The sequence below is a fragment of the Pelophylax lessonae genome, assembly GCF_965119305.1.
Source record: "Pelophylax lessonae genome assembly, contig: HAP1_SCAFFOLD_350, whole genome shotgun sequence".
NCBI lineage: Eukaryota > Metazoa > Chordata > Amphibia > Anura > Ranidae > Pelophylax > Pelophylax lessonae.
The window spans coordinates 73835-97041 of NW_028119994.1; the positions used below are offsets into that span (position 1 = coordinate 73835).

Sequence of the window (23207 nt, forward strand, 5' to 3'; positions counted from 1 at the left end):
GCCATCAGAGAATACACACAGGTGAGCTTCCATATTCATGTTTAGAGTGCGGGAAATGTTTTATTTGTAAAGAAAACCTTCTTAGTCATCAGAGAATACACACAGTAGAGCATCCCTATTCATGTTCAGAGTGTGGGAAATGTTTTAATAATAAAAGAAACCTTCTTAGCCATCAGAGAATACACACAGGTGAGCGTTCCTATTCTTGTTCAGAGTGCGGGAAATGTTTTATTCGTAAAGGACACCTTCTTACCCATCACAGAATACACACAGGTGAGCATCCCTATTCATGTTCAGAGTGTGGGAAAAGTTTTAATGATAGAAGAAACCTTCTTAGGCATCAGAAAATACACACAGGTGAGCGTCCCTATTCATGTTCAGAGTGCCGGAAATGTTTTAATCATAAAGTAAGCCTTCTTAGACATCAGAGAAAACACACAGGTGAGCGTCCCTATTCATGTTCAGAGTGCGGGAAATGTTTCAATGAGAAAGGAACTCTTCTTTTGCATCAGAGAATACACACAGGTGAGCTTCCTTATTCATGTTCAGAGTGCGGGAAATGTTTTAATCGTAAAGGAAACCTTCTTCGCCATCAGAGAATCCACAGGGGGGAGCTTCCCTGTTAATGTTCAAAGTGCGGGAAATGTTTTAATAATAAAGGAACCCTTCTTAGCCATCAGAGAATCCATACAGTTGAGCCTCCTTATTCATGTTCAGAGTGTGGGAAATGTTTTAATAGTAAAGGAAACCTTCTTAGCCTTTAGAGAATACACATAGGTGAGCCTCTCTATTCATGTTAGAGTGCGGGAATTGTTTTGCGCTCAAATGTTTACCTGTTAGACACCAGAAAGTTCATAGAGGCGAGTGTTTCTATCCATGTGCAGAGTGTGGGAAATGTTTCACTAAGAAAGAACACCTACTTACACACAGGTGAGCGCCCTTTTTAATGTTACGAGTGCAGGAAATGTTTTCCAGTCAAAGGTTTATTTCGTAGAAACCAGAAAGTTCATATGGGCGAGCGTCCTATTTCATGTTCAGAGTGCGGGAAATATTTCACTCCTTATGTAAAAGAATTATCACTTATATTAGAGGCTCCGTTTTCATGTTCACGTACATGTACTGTGGCAGGGCAGCTGTTCGGTGCAGAATCACGTACCTGTACGTCATCTGCATTTCCAGGTCTGGGGCCAGAAGAGTTCCAGGAGTTCTTCTCTGTCCACAGTTCCCAAACCAAAAGGAGACATCCACCACATCTTCAATCTTAGGGCCCTAAATGTCCTCAGCTGGGCACAGGAGGCCCTAAATGTCCTCAGCTGGGCACAGGAGGCCCTAAATGTCCTCAGCTGGGCACAGGAGGCCCTATATGTCCTCTGCTGGGCACAGCAGGCCCTAAATGTCCTCAGCTGGGCACAGGAGGTCCTAAATGTCCTCAGCTGGGCACAGGAGGCCCTAAATGTCCTCAGCTGGGCACAGGAGGCCCTATATGTCCTCTGCTGGGCACAGCAGGCCCTAAATGTCCTCAGCTGGGCACAGGAGGCCCTAAATGTCCTCAGCATGGGCACAGGAGGCCCTAAATGTCCTCAGCATGGGCACAGGAGGCCCTATTTGTCCTCAGCTGGGCACAGGGGGCACTAAATGTCCTCAGCTGGGCACAGGAGGTCCTAAATGTCCTCAGCTGGGCACAGGAGGCCCTAAATGTCCTCAGCTGGGCACAGGAGTTCTGCATGCTATCTACCAGGTCATAGTCTCTTTATCAGGGAGACTTTTTTCTCTGACCACCCCACATACATGTACTGCGGTAGGGCGGCCGTTCAGCACAGAATCACGTACCTGTACATCATCTGCTTTTTTGGGTTTGTGGCGTGCATATGCGCCGCTGGCGCCCAGCTTCCCCTGGACACAGCAGAAGCCAATCAGTGGGTCCGGCGGATGTGGTGTCCGTTGGTACCCGGCAATCGTTCCTGAGTGAGGCAGAACAGTTGTCTGCCAATGTAAACAAGGTTAGTAGGGAAGATGGAGATCCTGTGTATCTGATAATGGAGGAAGGAGATATTGGCGCACAGAGATTATATATAGTCCAGCCAGCAATAAATATATAAAAATACCAATGATCAGGGTAGGGGTTGTCAGGACTATGGTAAGAAATGGGTATATTTTTCATATTGCATGTGAAGAATTATGAACTGCATGACCTCAGAGACAAAGTTCAATTTATGGCCTTCACTAGAAACTCAATAAAAGGCTCCGGTTTGTAGTTTCCATTGTTCGTTGTTGAAAAGTGGTAAGCCGTTGTTGACTAACCCTGGAGATAACGACTATATTCTCTGGTCTTGAAAAGAGAATATATTTGAAGAAGCCATAAAACATTGTGTCCTGGCCATGAGTTATTTTCCATACAATAGCAGATCCTAACAGGTTCCCCAAGGACAGCTCTATCATGGATTACCTAACTAACACACCATTGTTTCAACTATGGAAAAATAAACAACAGAGGAGCCATGGGAAGAAAGTTTTTGGTTCATTTTCTGGTAAATAACTTAGACCTATTCCAACTGTATTTTTAAATGAATTTAATATAATCATAAGCATCTACAACCTCCTTGTTCCATCATATACCAAGAGGGGATGTGGAAAGAGGGTTATATGGACAATCCTCCATTGAAGATTATATTATATCAGTTAGATAGTAGCTGATGATTAAATTAGATTATTTCATATTGTAGATCCCAGACCATGTCATGATTATATTATTTACTAGCATAATAATTCTCTAGTAGATAACCTTCTGATTGAATACATCACATGTGTCAAACAATTATAATCCCAGGTTATTGAGTATTAATTTAGATAATCTATAAGTAAGTCACTTATTCTTAATTAAGATATATATATATGGTATTAGTATGTATGCTCATTAAACGGCGTTACCAGGACTGAACCTTTTCAAAGAGATATTACAGAAATATCAGATGGCCAATGCCGGCACCATGAGAATATGGACAGAATCTCATTTTTTTTATTACTATAAATTAATGTAGTAACTTCTATCAAAGATTTTTGCTCCCTGACATACATGGTGGTTAGTAGAGGTATTGCATAATTACTCAACCAGTTAATGGTTATTGACCCCAACCAATGGGAAGAAGTTCCACCTTCTGGGTTCCACTCATTGTAATTTTTATGGCCTTTTTGTCCTATATAATATATCTAAAGGAACCCAGACGAGACATAGAGACACAAACATCCACCCATACACACTCATCATACTCCATCTTACTTCACCTTCATTCTATACCTGAAACTCTGAAAAACCTTAAGGACGCAAGCTCCTCCCTAACCAGCCACCATTTTGGGAAAGGCAGCCATCTTAGCACTCTGGTAAACGACCATTTTTAGCCAGAAGCCATTTTGGAGTGGTAATTATGCATTATTGATTCTTTGATTTTTGTTTCCTTGTATGCTATAATCGTATGCTCAGGATATTTAGATTACCTTCCCAGTTGTAACAACCATTGTAGATTTTTCTCTAAACATTATTTTAGTTTTCATTAAATTTTTCCATTCTTGGTTTAGCGACATATTAGCGAATTAGTCTCACGTTTTGCATAGTCTGTTCTCACTCCAACTGCAGCGGAGTGACTGTTGGCTACACAATTCGCAGACAACTTTGTCTGATATATAGAACTCTTGATATATGGTTTTTACTCCTTCTGGGGAAAAAGTAATCCTGTCCGTTGATTTGTATTGCTAAGCCAAACCGATTCAACTAGTGTTATCATTAAGTTTGTATTTTATGTGAGATTTAATTTTTGTGTCACCCATATCTATTTATTGTGAATACATGTCTTATGAATAAATATATATATATATATATATATTCTCTACTGTAGTCTGTGTTCACTAAGATTGGTATATGCTGTTAAAAAGAAATTAATCGATTAAAAAGAACTCATACTTCATTCAGAATAATATTCTGGAACGTATAACGCACAACAGGGGTACAGTAAGAAAAGTCTGAACCCAGGGTGTCAGAGGGGTCGGGAGACTTGTAGGGTCAGGACAACTAGGGGTACAGTAAGAAATGTCTGAACCCAGGATGTCAGAGGGGTCACAAGACTTGCAGGGTCAGGGCAATAATTGGGGTACTGTAAGAAATGTATGAACCCAGTGTGTCAGAGGGGTTGGGAAACTTGCAGGGTCAGGGCAAACTTTGAGGTATAGTAAGAAATGTCTGAACCCAGGGTGGCAGAGAGGTCTGGAGACTTGCAGGGTCAGGGCCACCATTGGGGTACAGTAAGAAATGTCTGAACCCAGGGTGACAAGAGGGTCAGGAGACTTGCAGGGTCAGGGCAACCATTGGGGTACTGTAAGAAATGTCTGAACCCAGGGTGTCAGGTCGGGAAACCTGCAGGGTCAGGGCCACCATTGGAATACAGTAAGAAATGTCTGAACCCATGGTTTCAGAGGGGTTGGAAGACGTGCAGGGTCAGGGCAACCATTGGGCTACAGTAAGAAATGTCTGAACCCAGGATTTTAGAGAAGTTGGAAGACGTGCAGGGTCAGGGCAACCATTGGGCTACAGTAAGAAATGTCTGAACCCAGGGTGTCAGAGGGGTTGGGAGACTTGCAGGGTCAGGGCAGCCATTGGGGTACAGTAAGAAATGTCCAAACCCAGAGTGTCAGAAAGGTTGAGAGACTTGCAGGGTCAGGGCCACCATTGGAATACAGTAAGAAATGTCTGAACCCAGAGTGTCAGAGAGGTCAAGGGACTTGCAGGGTCAGGGCAACCATTGGGTTACAGTAAGAAATGTCTGAACCCAGTGTATCAGAGGGGTCAGGGGACTTGCAGAGTCAGGGCAACCATTGGGGTACAGTAAGAAATGTCTGAACCCAGGGTGTCAGAGGGGTCAGGAGACTTGCAGGGTTAGGACAACTATTGGGGTACAGTAAGAAATGTCTAAACCCAGGGTTTCAGAGGGGTCGGGAGACTTGCAGGGTCAGGGCCACCATTGGGGTACAGTAAGAAATGTCTGAACCCAGTGTGTCAGAGGGTCGGGAGACTTGCAGGGTTAGGGCCATCATTGTGGTACAGTAAGAAATGTCTGAACCCAGTGTGTCAGAGGGGTAGGAAGATTTGCAGGGTCAGGGCAACCATAGGGGTACACTATCTTTAAGTTGCCTTCACTGGGGTAGATTTACATGGGCAATGATGTCACTGTGACAGACCTAGCTGGGACATGGGCTCTTACCCAATGACTATGGGCCCTGGCATTTACATGAACACTGCTTTTTGGAAGGTGTATGCCTGGGGGATTGGTGGAGTGGTCTTGTTTCTGATTCATGTTCATGTCTCCCCAAAACACACAGACTCTGGGAACTGGAGGTTCCATGTTTGAGGCCTCTATGCCTCAAACTAGCAATTACTTTAGATGGTAATGTAATCCACTCAAACCACTGGGGTACCCTGCCATAATGTAATGTGGGGGGAAGAAGTTGGAAACGGCGCTACCTGGAGTATGTGCAAAATGTGAATGGGATAGAGGAAAAAGTGCTTAGTGCATAATATATAGTGCAGATATAAAAATGTGCAGATATTATACCTGTGAAAGATTCCAAATCACTGGCTGAATATAGGTGATAGCAAACTTCAGCCACAAATCGAGTAAAAATAAGTATAAATATAAATGTATAAGTGGCAAGGTATGGTATAAATTAATAGTGTAGTAAAATAATTCCCAATAGATAGATAGTGGAAATCGATAATTGATATGGTGGTCAGTAGTAGTAAAAGCAGTGAAAATACTATTGCGTACCTTTTGTATGATGTTCCTCCAATATGACCACTAGAGGTCGCACTTACCCTGTAGCCAGATAATATTCATGGAAAACATATAGGGTATGAAAAAAACTCTCAGACCTGTCCCCAATCCGTCCTTACGGACTGATGGATCCCATCTGAGTGCAAAGGAGAAAAACGAACCTCTTAGTGTGGCATACAATAGGGAGTTTGCAAAAGGCTAGTAGTAACTCACGCTTTAGCAACGGATGCAGCAGATCGTGTCAGACAGGTGCAGACAGCGCTGGAGAAGCTTCCGCGTTCCACCCTCGGCGAGCTGCGGACCGGAAGTGACGTTGACATTAGGTTCCGCCCTACGCACGTTTCGTCATTGGGCGTCTACGGGAGCTGCCATAATGTGTTTATTGTAAGTAGGTCTCCTTTTATAGTCTGTTGCCTACTAGTCTGAGGAGGAGGGAGATCACTGTTTGTATTGTTAATTGTGCTAATTAACACACCTATTGTCTGCTAGCAAACTATTGGGGGTGTGTTTACACTTGTAATAATGTGTATTGTACTTCGTGAGCTCGATGCCGGCAAGTCTGACCTGGAATAAGATCCCCGATTTATCCAGGTTGCTAATTAGCTTAATTGTTTTAGTGTTAGTTATATTTCTGTATAAATGAATATAGTGAAAAAACTATCAGCGCAAGACTAAGTGAAATTCAAATGTGTATAAATGTGCTAGAATAAATCAATATATAAATCCGGCTGCATACACAAATTGTGTCCACACCTCACAACAAAAACATAAAAAACAAAAAACGTGCTGCGCCAGAAGTGCACAAAAATAATAAGTGATTAATGAATCAACAAGTGTTATCAACAAAATATGGTGTCCATCATATGTGCTCTGATGAAACATAAATGTTCATATAAAGTGCTCCAAAGTAATGATTAGTATATCCAGGTGATGACAGGACAGCCTCAATCCCTTGTGAATCAAGCAGGAACCACCAGTGTGTGAACTCCCTCCACCAGTAAGATTGGCCTCTCACCTTGATACCAGACCCAAACGGGCCAGCATGAGCATATCAGGGGATAAACAGACTATCACAGGTAACCTCTCCAGCCTTCACCTCCGGGGGTCGCCAGGACATAAAATAAAGATAAAGCAAAAATCTAGTGCTCTCTGAATGTAAATAATGAGCTTTTATTAAGCATAAAGGGGTAACTCACATTTGTTGGGCACTCAGCCGTGCCTGCTGTTATGGCATTCAGTGTTAGAGAGTAGCACCCGAGCGATCGGCGTCAGGCCTACCGAAGAAGCCAAATGGAGCCCACGCTCCAGGCGTAACGCGTATAGGGAGGCGGAGCCTGCGTGCCTGACGCCGATCGCTCGGGTGCTACTCTCTAACACTGAATGCCATAACAGCAGGCACGGCTGAGTGCCCAACAAATGTGAGTTACCCCTTTATGCTTAATAAAAGCTCATTATTTACATTCAGAGAGCACTAGATCTTTGCTTTATCTTTATTTTATGTCCTGGCGACCCCCGGAGGTGAAGGCTGGAGAGGTTACCTGTGATAGTCTGTTTATCCCCTGATATGCTCATGCTGGCCCGTTTGGGTCTGGTATCAAGGTGAGAGGCCAATCTTACTGGTGGAGGGAGTTCACACACTGGTGGTTCCTGCTTGATTCACAAGGGATTGAGGCTGTCCTGTCATCACCTGGATATACTAATCATTACTTTGGAGCACTTTATATGAACATTTATGTTTCATCAGAGCACATATGATGGACACCATATTTTGTTGATAACACTTGTTGATTCATTAATCACTTATTATTTTTGTGCACTTCTGGCGCAGCACGTTTTTTGATTTTTATATTTCTGTATAAAGTTGTGTTTGCATATGATAATGTGATCAGCCTCACCTGAGTGTGTAGTGTATAAAAAGCCTGTATTCTTGTTCAATAAACAGTTCCAGTTTTGCAGCTAAACGAGTCCCATCTAAATCTTGGTTGCAATATGCGGCTGTAATATCTGATATCTATATCAGATATTGATATTATACATGGTGTAATATATGATGGGGGGGGGGGGGTGATAGAAGGAGACACAGGCTAGTTGCTACCTCTTCTTCCTTATCCGATGCCAACAATGGCTGTGCATCGCAAACGTCTTGTGATGGATCGGAAAATAATTCCAGTGACTCAATCGGAGGGTATGTGGTGGTGGTGTTTGTGGTGGTGTCTTTGGGGGTGCACACAGCAGAGAGTGAAGAGGGTGCAGATAGAGAGGATGAGGAGGGTGCAGAAGAGGAAGGCTGAGTGAGCCACTCAACCAAGTCTGGTGCGTCCTTTGACGTAATTGCAGGGTCAGGGCAACCATTGGGTTACAGTAAGAAATGTCTGAACCCAGTGTATCAGAGGGGTCAGGGGACTTGCAGAGTCAGGGCAACCATTGGGGTACAGTAAGAAATGTCTGAACCCAGGGTGTCAGAGGGGTCAGGAGACTTGCAGGGTTAGGACAACTATTGGGGTACAGTAAGAAATGTCTAAACCCAGGGTTTCAGAGGGGTCGGGAGACTTGCAGGGTCAGGGCCACCATTGGGGTACAGTAAGAAATGTCTGAACCCAGTGTGTCAGAGGGTCGGGAGACTTGCAGGGTTAGGGCCATCATTGTGGTACAGTAAGAAATGTCTGAACCCAGTGTGTCAGAGGGGTAGGAAGATTTGCAGGGTCAGGGCAACCATAGGGGTACACTATCTTTAAGTTGCCTTCACTGGGGTAGATTTACATGGGCAATGATGTCACTGTGACAGACCTAGCTGGGACATGGGCTCTTACCCAATGACTATGGGCCCTGGCATTTACATGAACACTGCTTTTTGGAAGGTGTATGCCTGGGGGATTGGTGGAGTGGTCTTGTTTCTGATTCATGTTCATGTCTCCCCAAAACACACAGACTCTGGGAACTGGAGGTTCCATGTTTGAGGCCTCTATGCCTCAAACTAGCAATTACTTTAGATGGTAATGTAATCCACTCAAACCACTGGGGTACCCTGCCATAATGTAATGTGGGGGGAAGAAGTTGGAAACGGCGCTACCTGGAGTATGTGCAAAATGTGAATGGGATAGAGGAAAAAGTGCTTAGTGCATAATATATAGTGCAGATATAAAAATGTGCAGATATTATACCTGTGAAAGATTCCAAATCACTGGCTGAATATAGGTGATAGCAAACTTCAGCCACAAATCGAGTAAAAATAAGTATAAATATAAATGTATAAGTGGCAAGGTATGGTATAAATTAATAGTGTAGTAAAATAATTCCCAATAGATAGATAGTGGAAATCGATAATTGATATGGTGGTCAGTAGTAGTAAAAGCAGTGAAAATACTATTGCGTACCTTTTGTATGATGTTCCTCCAATATGACCACTAGAGGTCGCACTTACCCTGTAGCCAGATAATATTCATGGAAAACATATAGGGTATGAAAAAAACTCTCAGACCTGTCCCCAATCCGTCCTTACGGACTGATGGATCCCATCTGAGTGCAAAGGAGAAAAACGAACCTCTTAGTGTGGCATACAATAGGGAGTTTGCAAAAGGCTAGTAGTAACTCACGCTTTAGCAACGGATGCAGCAGATCGTGTCAGACAGGTGCAGACAGCGCTGGAGAAGCTTCCGCGTTCCACCCTCGGCGAGCTGCGGACCGGAAGTGACGTTGACATTAGGTTCCGCCCTACGCACGTTTCGTCATTGGGCGTCTACGGGAGCTGCCATAATGTGTTTATTGTAAGTAGGTCTCCTTTTATAGTCTGTTGCCTACTAGTCTGAGGAGGAGGGAGATCACTGTTTGTATTGTTAATTGTGCTAATTAACACACCTATTGTCTGCTAGCAAACTATTGGGGGTGTGTTTACACTTGTAATAATGTGTATTGTACTTCGTGAGCTCGATGCCGGCAAGTCTGACCTGGAATAAGATCCCCGATTTATCCAGGTTGCTAATTAGCTTAATTGTTTTAGTGTTAGTTATATTTCTGTATAAATGAATATAGTGAAAAAACTATCAGCGCAAGACTAAGTGAAATTCAAATGTGTATAAATGTGCTAGAATAAATCAATATATAAATCCGGCTGCATACACAAATTGTGTCCACACCTCACAACAAAAACATAAAAAACAAAAAACGTGCTGCGCCAGAAGTGCACAAAAATAATAAGTGATTAATGAATCAACAAGTGTTATCAACAAAATATGGTGTCCATCATATGTGCTCTGATGAAACATAAATGTTCATATAAAGTGCTCCAAAGTAATGATTAGTATATCCAGGTGATGACAGGACAGCCTCAATCCCTTGTGAATCAAGCAGGAACCACCAGTGTGTGAACTCCCTCCACCAGTAAGATTGGCCTCTCACCTTGATACCAGACCCAAACGGGCCAGCATGAGCATATCAGGGGATAAACAGACTATCACAGGTAACCTCTCCAGCCTTCACCTCCGGGGGTCGCCAGGACATAAAATAAAGATAAAGCAAAAATCTAGTGCTCTCTGAATGTAAATAATGAGCTTTTATTAAGCATAAAGGGGTAACTCACATTTGTTGGGCACTCAGCCGTGCCTGCTGTTATGGCATTCAGTGTTAGAGAGTAGCACCCGAGCGATCGGCGTCAGGCCTACCGAAGAAGCCAAATGGAGCCCACGCTCCAGGCGTAACGCGTATAGGGAGGCGGAGCCTGCGTGCCTGACGCCGATCGCTCGGGTGCTACTCTCTAACACTGAATGCCATAACAGCAGGCACGGCTGAGTGCCCAACAAATGTGAGTTACCCCTTTATGCTTAATAAAAGCTCATTATTTACATTCAGAGAGCACTAGATCTTTGCTTTATCTTTATTTTATGTCCTGGCGACCCCCGGAGGTGAAGGCTGGAGAGGTTACCTGTGATAGTCTGTTTATCCCCTGATATGCTCATGCTGGCCCGTTTGGGTCTAGTATCAAGGTGAGAGGCCAATCTTACTGGTGGAGGGAGTTCACACACTGGTGGTTCCTGCTTGATTCACAAGGGATTGAGGCTGTCCTGTCATCACCTGGATATACTAATCATTACTTTGGAGCACTTTATATGAACATTTATGTTTCATCAGAGCACATATGATGGACACCATATTTTGTTGATAACACTTGTTGATTCATTAATCACTTATTATTTTTGTGCACTTCTGGCGCAGCACGTTTTTTGATTTTTATATTTCTGTATAAAGTTGTGTTTGCATATGATAATGTGATCAGCCTCACCTGAGTGTGTAGTGTATAAAAAGCCTGTATTCTTGTTCAATAAACAGTTCCAGTTTTGCAGCTAAACGAGTCCCATCTAAATCTTGGTTGCAATATGCGGCTGTAATATCTGATATCTATATCAGATATTGATATTATACATGGTGTAATATATGATGGGGGGGGGGGGTGATAGAAGGAGACACAGGCTAGTTGCTACCTCTTCTTCCTTATCCGATGCCAACAATGGCTGTGCATCGCAAACGTCTTGTGATGGATCGGAAAATAATTCCAGTGACTCAATCGGAGGGTATGTGGTGGTGGTGTTTGTGGTGGTGTCTTTGGGGGTGCACACAGCAGAGAGTGAAGAGGGTGCAGATAGAGAGGATGAGGAGGGTGCAGAAGAGGAAGGCTGAGTGAGCCACTCAACCAAGTCTGGTGCGTCCTTTGACGTAATTGCACGCGGCAGTTGAAACTTCACACTTTGATTCCGGGCCTACTGCTCCTGCCCTACCCCTACCACCCCTGCGTAAGTGTCTGCCTCTTCCTCTGCCTGTCATGTTTTTTAATTACCCTGTGACAAAAGTCTCTAGAGAATCGCAGTATATCTGGAAAAAGGTATATAACACCCCGCTTCAATCTGTGGTATTAGGTGGCCACAGGTTTATCACACCAGTTCTACAAATAATTGACCAGTAACTGTTGTCACTGTGTGTAGCACAGTTAACACAGCAAAAGAGGCCAAATTTTTGCAAGACTAAAATACAATCTTAGAAAAGTATACTGTTAAATAACCCTTCACTTCAAACTGTGGTATTGGGGGGGCCACAGTTTTATCACACCAGTTCTACAAATAATTGGTCAGTAACTGTTGTCACTGTGTGTAGCACAGTTAACACAGCAAAAGAGGCCACATTTTTGCAGGACTAAAATACACTCTTATAAAAGTACCCTGTTAAATAACACCCCAAATCAATATGTGGTATTGGGGGGCCACTGGTCTATCACGCCAGTTGTTCAAAAAATTGGCCAGGGAGTTTGGCACTGTGTATATCAGAGTTAACACAGCAAAAGAGGCAATATTGTTGCAGGACACAAATACACTTATGAAAGTATACTCAGATAACACCCCACTTCAATATGTGGTATTGGGGGGCCACTGGTTTATCACACCAGTTGTTCAAAAAATTGGCCAGTGAGTTTGGCACTGTTTGTAGTATTGCTGCAGCAACGCTCAGTCACCACACCTGTTACAATGCTGCACAGTGCACAATAATACTACTAATCCACTATAATATGCTTTCTACAAAGTATATTATACTGTGGATTAGCCCCCTCCCCCCACCCCCTATATCAGGGGTACTCAAATGTAAACTTGAAAGGTCCACTCACAAATTTTCCATTCAGTCCGAGGTCTGGAAAAGTGACCGTCAAATTCCAAATACAGAACGCCAACAAAAAAAGGCATTCCCCAAAACTTGCCCCCATCCAATGCACAGCGACCAGCGTGCGTGCCCCCATTAATGCAGAGCGACCATTGTGGGTGCCCCCATTAATGCAGAGCAACCAGTGTGCGTGCCCCCATTAATGCAGATTGACCAGTGTGCGTGCCCCCATTAATGCAGAGTGACCATTGTGCGTGCCCCCATTAATGCAGATTGACCAGTGTGCGTGACTCCATTAATGCAGAGCGACCAGTGTGCGTGCCCCCATTAATGCAGATCGACCAGTGTGCGTGCCCCCATTAATGCAGAGCAACCAGTGTGCGTGCCCCCATTAATGCAGATTGACCAGTGTGCGTGCCCCCATTAATGCAGATTGACCAGTGTGCGTGCCCCCATTAATGCAGAGCGACCAGTGTGCGTCCCCCCATTAATGCAGATTGACCAGTGTGCGTGCCCCCATTAATGCAGAGCGACCAGTGTGCGTGCCCCGATTAATGCAGAGCGACCAGTGTGCGTGCCCCCATTAATGCAGAGCGACCAGTGGCCCATGCCCCCATTAATGCAGAGTGACCAGTGTGCCCCCATTAATGAAGAGTGACCAGTGCGGATTAGAGCACCGCATGACTTTAAAAAGTCAAGTCATCAGTGGGGGGGGGGGGCAGAATGGAGAGGATCTGAGTGGCTGTGTCTTACACTGGCAGCGCTGCATGATTACAAAAAGCCAAGTTCTTCTGCTTACCCGGCGGAGAGGATGTCCTACAAAGTCCCGCCTTCTGGACACCGGCTCCTATGATAGACGTCACCAGTGTTATGTCTTTCATTGTTAAGAGCCGGCCCAGGAGGCGGGACATTGTAGGACATCCTCTACGCCGAGTAAGCAGAAGAACTTGGCTTTTTGTAATCATGCAGCGCTGCCAGTGTAAGACACAGCCACTCCAATCCTCCCTATCCTCTCCATTCTGCCCCCGCTGATGACAGAAGGAAGCAGACCGCTTCGGCGGTCCAGATTTAAGTCCGTGTGGGTCCGGAGGCGGCCCGGAGTCCGCCTATTGAGGACCCCGGCCCTATATAGTGCACTGCACAGCAATACCAAAAAAATTGCAGCCCTTTAAATTACTTTTGTGGACATTAACAGAGCGATTTGTGTGACTGCTGCCAATCTCTAACTGCCCCTAAAGCACCGACTGGATACCTGCCCCTAACCTGAAAAGATACTAGTACCATCAGGGTATCAGTACCAATAGAGCGCCTTCTATATAGGATCGCAGGTCTCTATGGTCATTTCACAAGCCACGCCCCCCCCCACACAGTTAGAATCACTCGCCTAGGTACTCATTTAACCCCTTTAATCACCCACAGGGTTAACCCCTTCCCTGCCAGTGCCATTAGTACAGTGACAGTGCATATTTTTAGCACTGACTACTGTAGTAAAGAAAAAAAAAAAAACAATAAAAATTACAATCTTTCCCATAGTTAGTAGACGCAAAAACGTTTGTGCAAACCAATTAAAATACGTTTATTGCAATTTTTTTTTTTTTAACTAAAAATATGTAGCAGAAAACAAATTGGCCTAAAATGTTAAACAAAATCAGATTTTTTTAAAAAATGTTTTTTTTTTGGAAATGTTATATAGCAGTGGGCAATCATTACATTATAGGGGGCAAGAGATGGACAATTATGGCAATGCATGAGGCAACAGGTGATCATTCATGGCAATACAAGAGGCAATAGACGGGCAATACACAAGGCAACAAGTGGGCAATCATGACAATCCATGGCTTATCATGAGGACCTAACGGGAAATGCTTTATTCTTTTTGTGTTCTACTTATAAATATGTATATAGATCTAACCTACTGGATGGAAAAAGATCACTGTAACATGCATTAACCTACAGCAGCCAATCAGGATTTATCTTCCATTGGTGAACCTTTTTTATTGGTTGCTTCATGTTGATCCTTTTTGATTTATTAAAGTAGCCGGCTTTTTATTGGTCCAACCAATGTATGATTATTAATACATTTGACACATTTGTTAATTCTATTATAAAAGATTTAAGCTTTATTTTATTCATATCATTTACTGTGTGGTAATCGCTTATTCTGATCTTGTCCAATAAAAACGCTTCGTACAATATTCTGTGCCAAGTCTTCTTTTTTACCAATGATTAGATGATCGGTGATTGGAATGTGATCAGTTCATAGAGAGTCATCCATTGGGGTTTTATTAGTGAGATGGAGAGTGGAGAAGGCACCACATTGACAGCCATTGGAGGTCCTTTCTAAAGCCCTAAACTTTTTGGCAACCTGTCTATGACATTTGTCTTCCAAACTCTATCTCACTGAGCTAAGGTCAGAAGAGTTCCAGGAGTTCTTCTCTGTCCACAGCATATAAGTGCGATAACGGGCGAAATTCTCGTAGCAGCTTTGGGCCTAGCCGGTTTGACACACATCCCTTGCCTGGTGCATGTGCTGAATTTGGTGGTGCAGAGGTTCCTTAGAAATTACCCCGATATGTCAGAGCTGCTGCAGAAAGTGCGGGCCGTCTGTGCGCACTTTCGGCATTCTCACCCTGCTGCTGCTCGCCTGTCAGCGCTGCAGCGTAACCTCGGCCTTCCCGCTCACCGCCTCATATGTGACGTGCCCACAAGGTGGAACTCCACCTTGCACATGCTGGCCAGACTGTGCGAGCAGCAGCAGGCCATAGTGGAGTTTCAGCTGCAGCACACGCGCATGAGTCACTCTGCGGAAAAGCACCACTTCACCACCAATAACTGGGCCTCCATGCGAGACCGGTGTGCCTTGTTGCGCTGTAACATATGCAGACTAGGCCGCAATGTAATATTCTTTCCCTAAATGGGTGTTTATTGAATAGCGGAATAGAACAACAGTATCCAATGGGTGTATCTCACTGTAACATATGCAGACTAAGCCGCAATGTAATATTTTTTCCCTAAATGGGTGTTTATTGAATAGCGGAATAGAACAACAGTATACAACGGGTGTATCTCACACGTACAGATACAGACTATGCCGCAATTTAATATTTTTCCCCTAAATGGGTGTTTATTGAATAGCGGACTAGAACAACAGTATACAGCGGGTGTATCTCACATGCACAGATACAGACTAGGCCGCAATTTAATATTTTTTCTCTAAATGGGTGTTTATTGAATAGCGGACTAGAACAACAGTATACAATGAGTGTATCTCACATGTACAGATACAGACTAGGCCGCAATTTAATATCATTCTGTCCCCTAAATGTTTTTTTTATTGCAATGCGCATTACAACAGTATGCAATGGGTGTATCTCACTGTAACATATGCGGACAGGGCCGCAATAAACTCATTTGTCCCCTAAATAGTTTTTTTTATTGCAAGGCACAATACAACAGTATGCAATGGGTGTATCTCACTGTAAAACCTGCAGACAGGGCCGCAATAAACTTTTTTTGCCCCTAAATATGTTTTTTGTTTTTTTTTTATTGCAAGGGGCAATACAACAGTATGCAATGGGTGTATCTCACTTTAACATATGCAGACAGGGCCTCAATTAACTTTTTTTGCCCCTAAATAGTTGTTTTTTATTGCAAGGTGCAATACAACAGTATGCAATGGGTGTATGTCACTGTAACGTATGAATGAAAAACTGAAAAATAATTGTCCCCTTAATTGGTGCTTGTTGAATAGCAGATTTGAAATGCAGTGTCTGTCTAAACGCTGTAAGTCACAGTAAAATACAGTATGAAGGAAAAAAGTTTTTTTTCTTTTTAAAATGCAGATTAAGCAGACACATATGCACTGAGCTTGCAGGAAATGCCCGCTACACGCCGCACGCCTAACAGGTTGGATACTGTTGTTGTTCTATTCCCGCTATTGAATAAAAAAAAAAAAAAAGATTTGAATGAAAAAAACTGAAAAATAATTTTTTTACCCTAAATACTGAAAAATAATTATTTCCCCCTCACATTGGTGCTTTTTGAAGAGCAGGTTAGAAAAGCAATGTCTGTCTAAAGACTGTATGTCAAAGCAAAATATGAAGGAAAAAATGTTTTTTCTTTTTAAAATGCAGATTAAGCACACACATATAAACTGAGGTTGCATGAAATGTGCAGCACCGCACGCCGCCCACCTAACACACTGATAAAAGTTTTTTTTTTCTCCTTTCTCCTCCTCACTTGGCTCAGGTCAGGGCATAAAGATTGTGCACTGCACCCCCACACAATACAATCAATGTAGATCGCTGTCTGATTAAAGCAGATTGTTCCTATCCTATGTTTTCCCTACAAGCAATCTCTCCAGCCTGGCCCTACAGTAAACTCCTATCTCTCCCTCCGGGCAAAAAGATCGTGCACTGCACCCCCACACAATACAATCAATGTAGATCGCTGTATGATAAAGCAGATCAGTGGCATCTGGTGCTCAAAATTTTTGGGGGGCGCAAAAAGAAAAATGTAATAGGTATTGATTTGCGGTAAAAAATTGTGTGACTTTGACGTCACACAAGTGTGAAAGGGGCCTTCAGTAATCAAGGAACAGTGCCTTGAAAAAGTATCCATAGTCACCCCTTGAAATAATCCACATTTTGTCATGTTATCTTCCAACCAAAAACGTAAATGTATTTTATGTGATAGACCGGCACAAAATTGTGAACTGGAAGGAAAAGGGAAGAAAAATGACAATTGGATTGCTTTCAACATTTAATTAACAAAATTCACAAACCTGAAACAAGAAAACCAAACCACAAAAAGTCACCAGGTACTATTTGAAAAGAAATTTTGCTCTTCTTTCCTTTTGGCATGCAAATTTTTCTATCACCTTCTGGTTGAAATCTGTAATTTCTGTCACCAGTCTCTTTTCCATTGACAGCATGGCCAATGCATTCAACCTCTCCTGGGTCATGGTGTTCCTCAGAAAAGTTTTTATTCTTTTCAGAGTTGAGAAGCACCTCTCAGCCTCTGCTGTGGTCATGGGTGTGGTGATGAGAATCTTCAGGAGAGTGACAGTCTCTCCAAAGATTTCTTTAAGATTGTTCTCCACAAGCAGCTGGAATAAGTCCACAGCACCATGGCAGGTTCGAAATTCCTCCTTGGAGTAGATGAGACTAAGCTCTGTTCTTAACTTACTCCCATCGAGTACAGGATAGGTCTTCACAGTTGTGCTCAGTGCCTCCTTTGGAAATTCCCTTGCATACTGTTTAAACTTGTTCGCTTGAAGCAGGGTGGCACTAACCAGGTGGTTTGTGAAGGAGAACCGCTCCATGGTGTGTAGGAGGATGGTATCACAGACCTATCGAGAATGATAAAAAAACAAGATTAGGTACTGGTGACAAAATGAAGAAGAAAAGTTATGTTTGTATTCAATTTAGAAAAAAGGTACCACATCCCTGGGGATGTCTATATCATAGAACTCTCCTTGACACTGTGGTATCTATCCTTGGAGCTCCACCCCTGGTGTTTTCCCTCCACATCCGCTGGGGAGGCGTCCCCCTGGGAGGCGTTCCCGCCCTGGTGTGGTTAATTAGGATCTATTCATGGTGGCCCTTTTGGAGTGCATATGGTTGTTCCACACTTGCATGCTTCCCCTGGTTTATGTATTTATATTACTGTATTAATGACTGTTGTTGTATCATACAGGCTTATTAAGGCATATCCTGTGCATAAGGTGTTCCACACCCCTGAAGAAGCGGACCCTTTGTGCCCGCGAAACATCTGATGCCCCTCATTGGACCGCAATTTATTTTCCACATTGCCTTATGCCTATATGTCGCTTTTACAGCTTTTTCTGTTATATATGTCATTCTCTACATGATTATTTTTTTGTATAATCTACCCTGTTTTGATTATGCATCAATAAATATTTTATGTTTTATATATTCTAGTTATTTAATTTTCTACCTGGTACCCTTAAAATCCCACCAGCCCTCCACATTTTTTTCTCACTGTTTCTTTTCTTTTGTTCCTTCCCATTCTTTCTATTCTATTTATTTTTACTTTCCCCGCTTGCCTTCCCTCTTTTCCCCTTTTTTCCTATTCTCTTGTCTTTTCCACCTCCCCTTCTCCCATCCCCTTTTCTCTTCACTTTTCTACCCTCCCATTCACTTTTTCTTGCTCATGCTTTTCTTCTCCCTGTTTTCTTCCCTGTTCTATTTTCTTCCTTTCTTTTCCCTATCCAGGGCAGAGCCTTTACACCTTGGGCCCCGCTGTGGATGAATCTTGGGATTACTGGTGACAAAATGTCAATGTCATGCGTTAGCTCTCTGAGCATCAGAAATGCATGAAGCTTAACATATGTACTCAGAATGTCTTGGGCATTTGTATGGGATGCTGAGAAATTATGATTTCAAAAAGCACTTGTTAGAATGTTCAGTTTTAAGTTATTATAAAGGAAGATCATTTTCAGTGTTTTTGAATCCAGAATTTCTCAGAACTCCATACACATGAACAGGACATTCTAAGTACATTTTTAGAAGTTGTATGCATTTCTGATGGTCTGGGAGCTATGAAGGCTGTTATACCAATGTTGTCCACTAGAGGAAAAAACAAACAACAAATTCTTATAGATCACATCATTTTTATTGTAAGAAAAATATTTTTCTTTCCAATCTTCATATCAAAAAGAGGGAGCTATCAAAAAAAACCAAATACTTTCTACAAATAAAAACTAACCTCGGTTGCAATAAGTTTATGGGCTTCTGGATTAAGCGAGCACCACCTCTTCGGTTGAGAACCACCTTCACTGATTTGGCCAACCAAGTAATGGAGAGAATCTCTGAAAAATGTAGAAGAAGTAATAATAATTGAAACAACAACAACAACAACAACAACAAGGAATAGGATAAATAAAGCTGCTACCTGATCTTCTGTATGCTCTGCTGGAACTGCTGGATGCTCCCCTTAATGCGGACCGAATCTATGTCCTTCCGCTGGAGTTTGGCATAGAGGAAGTCCACATGTAGCATGATGTTGTGGAAAAGGGTCAGAAAAAATCTAAAATCCTGATCCTCCAGCAGCATGGCAAAGCCTCTTGCCTCTCTGGTGGTAGTTAGGTCAAAGTCACCTGAATCCTGTATCGTTTTAAAACAGCGAACGAGGTCCTCTCTGTGCTCAAACACTGTATTGACGGCACGGCTGTGGAAGTTCCATCTGACGCTGCTTGATGTTGGTAGTCTATGGGCAACTACTTTATCAAGAACATCTGTGCACTTAGGTGATCTTGAAAAAAAGCTGGTAAGCCCTCCAAGGTTAGAAAAAAAATGTCTTACTTTGGATATGCGAGAAGTGGCCTGCTGAATTATTAGATTAAGCTGATGTGCATAGCAGTGGATGTAATGGGCATTTGGGTAAACATCCTGTATCTTCCTCTGAACACCTGCAGTGGCACCCCTCATCACACTAGCTCCATCATAGGCTTGGCAGATGAGTTTACTCTTCTGATCCTCTGGAAGGATGACAGCAAGACGCTCTTGTAGTGCTGTAGCAATGGAATCAGCTGTAGTTGAATGCAGAGAAATAAACTCAAAAAACCTCTCTTGTATGTTGCTTTTGGCATCAATGTAGCGCAGCACAAGCACAAGTTGGCACTGTGTGGCAATATCAGTGGTCTCGTCGGCCTGGATTGACAGAAAATCGCTGTTTCGTGCTTCTTGGATAATGTGTTCTTTCACAACAGACAACATACAGTCCAATAGCTCGTTCTGCACGGTTTTCGAAGTTCCCTTAAACACAGTGGCGTTCTCGAGGTGCTCTTTCAAAACTCCATCAAAAGAAGCAACAAAATCGACCAAGCCACGGAATATCCCAGGATTATCTGAAGTCTCACTCTCGTCATGCAAAGCCAGTTCAAATGCACCACAGAATTTCACACAGTCTATAATTCTAGACAGGATGTGTCGATTTTTGGAGACTTCCTCATTGTGCCTTCTAATGTCACTCCCATAGCCTTCATCTAGCTGTTCAGCAATGCTATGCCTCCCAAAAAACTGGAGCCTCATAGCATTGTCATGATGGCTTCGGCTACTTTCATGCTGCTTGCACTTTTCAGTGAGATGCTTTAAGTCGCAAACCCCTGTTGTTGTCCACAACGTTTCAGTTCCAGGACTTTGAAACAGCAAACAGGGAAAACAATAGAAGGCATTGCTAACATCACATCCAGCTAGCCAACTCCGTCTCTCATAACAAGTGGTGGAAAAGCACCGAGTGTAAGCTCGACCACGATCACTTGACTGTTGCTTAATTTCCAAGTTGGGCCGATCTGGTCCAAGCTCCTTTATCTTCATTTTCTCTTCATCTGAACGCCTTGTGAAGGGGTTTTGTTTTAAAGATAAAACTGAATTTTCTTTCATGGTTAACAAATTTGCCTCGCTTCCACAATGATCAGTACCTAGGAGTCAAATGACAATATGGGAATGTTTAGAAGAGAGATCGGTATGGCACTGCTCTATACAAGTGTCTATTTCATCAAGAGTTATGATAGTAAGGCTAGGAGGTTTGAAGGCGTTTTGCACGCCACCCTGAAGCCTCGTACACACAATGAGAATATCCAACCAATGAACCTTATCATTTTTTTTGACTACTTAATGATTTTTACAGTAGTCATTATACAGTGACATGTTGTACTGCCAACATCAGGAGAAGTGGTATTGCTGTGTAAACAAAAGCAAGACAAAGGTTCAGCAGCACATGGAAACTGATAGAGATTGTTGATAATATAAACATTACTCCTGGTGACAACCGAGGATTCCCTCCCACTTCCTGATTGGCTTTGAGGCAGGAATCAAAGAGAAATCTCCCCAATTGGACACAGATCACAAAAAATATCTTACGGGGGTAATAATTATCCCCTACCCTAAAAAAAAACTACCTTAAGCTCTCCTTTAACCACACCTCAAGAAATGTCATTGAGTCATTGCTGGAGTGTATGTAGAGAGGAAGGAGCTGCAAAGAGGCTACATGAGATCAGCAGGATAAAAGGATGAATCAAAAAATAATAATAATAAATATATATATATATTAAATACAATGTGTACATCTAACCACTCTATCTAGAATATATATATATATATATATATATATATATATATATATATATATATATATATATATATATAGGTTACATATATACATAAGATACTTTATACACAGAATTGGGGGGGGGGTGTGATTGGAGGTTTCTCATCATGCCATGTCAAAGATATAGATACCGAATACACATAGGATATTGAAAATATGATCATCCTCATCATTGTATTATACACCCATTGTCATCATCATCTCTATATAGTACACCCTTCATCATCATCCTCATCATTGTATTATACACCCATCATCATTATCTCATATAGCGCCTTGTGGGTATATACATTATGCATGGCTGTGTGCAGCCTGACATTACAATACATTGTGCTGCATGCTATTAAAACACACGGGGGGATTGCTCGCCGCTCAGCATTCCAGCAGGTCCATTCCGGCGTTGTATGTAGGAGTAAAAACGCACACATACCTATATATGTACATCTATACATGCATTCACAAATGTAAAAGATCAGTGCTGAGGATGCGGTAACCCTTAGCAACCAAAGCCCTAGCATCCAGTGCTGATGATGCAGTAACCCATAGCAACCAAAGCCCTAGTACCCAGTTCTGAGGATGTACAAGGCACTGAGGCAGCGGCTTCAATCACTTACCTGCTCTCCTGGGCTGGCTGACTCGACTGTGACTCTGTGAGACGTCTTGACCACGCGCTGCTCCTCCTCGCTCTGACAGGCGGGAACTGGGACGCATGCACCGCCCCCACGACGACATCAGCCGGGATGTCCTGAATGATTGGTCCAGGCTGGAGTCTGGACCAATCACAGGACTACAAGTGTAGAAGTGGGGAGTGTCGGGCGCATTGCTCTGCACCCCGATGACACCCAGAAGGCCGCCAATCGGCAACTCTGCTGTCAGCACGTGGGATGCCAAACCCTTCCCCCACCATAGCCAGCAATAGGTCTGGTGCCCCTAGTGGGCTTTAAATGGTATTTTTTTTTCTTTGAAGATGCTGGTTGGGGGGGGGGCGCCCCTGCGCCCCCTATCACTTGGCCGCCACTGGCTAAGAACGTTGTATTCTGTGGCTGAAGGTACATTAGGCATTCACAGGATACAGAAGTAAGTGTCGCCCATTCCAGGCCCTAAAAATGAGCCCACATGCGTTTACCTGACAGCTAAGAACGTTGTATTCTGTGGCCGGTGGTACATTAGGCATTGACAGGAAAAATAATTGTCGGCCATGAAAGGCCCCAAAAATTAGACATTCAATGGACATGAAATGCCTTTTATGCCGCTGCATTTACCGAAGACAAGGACCATGAATTGTTGTGGGTGAATAGCGGTCTGGCGGACATTTGTGGCCTGTCATGAGGAATTTTAATCAAACATGGTCTACTGGTCACATGTGTTTGAATTCCTATGAGATCCATGCCTCATTCATTTTTATAAATGTGAGGTAGTCAACACTGTCATGAGCTAGGCGAGTGCGCTTATCGGTCATGATCCCCCCTGCTGCGCTGAATGTCCTTTCGGACAGGACACTGGACAGGGGGGCAAGCCAACAGTTCCATTGCAAATTGTGCAAGCTCTGGCCAGAGGTCAAGCCTGCCCACCCAGTAGTCCAGGGGTTCATCACTCCTCAGAGCATCCACATTGGCC

General features: G+C 43.1%; 1 protein-coding gene across 1 annotated transcript in view; it reads right to left on the reverse strand.

Moving 5' to 3' along the window:
* Positions 1-23207, reverse strand: part of LOC309543787 (uncharacterized protein) — a gene marked incomplete at both ends in the record, with an annotated part of 88080 nt that overhangs the window by 47528 nt on the left and 17345 nt on the right. The window contains 3 exon segments of the mRNA XM_082276224.1: positions 17646-17808; positions 19188-19290; positions 19374-20901. Of these exon segments, the coding sequence (XP_082132350.1) occupies positions 17646-17808; positions 19188-19290; positions 19374-20901 (1794 nt within the window).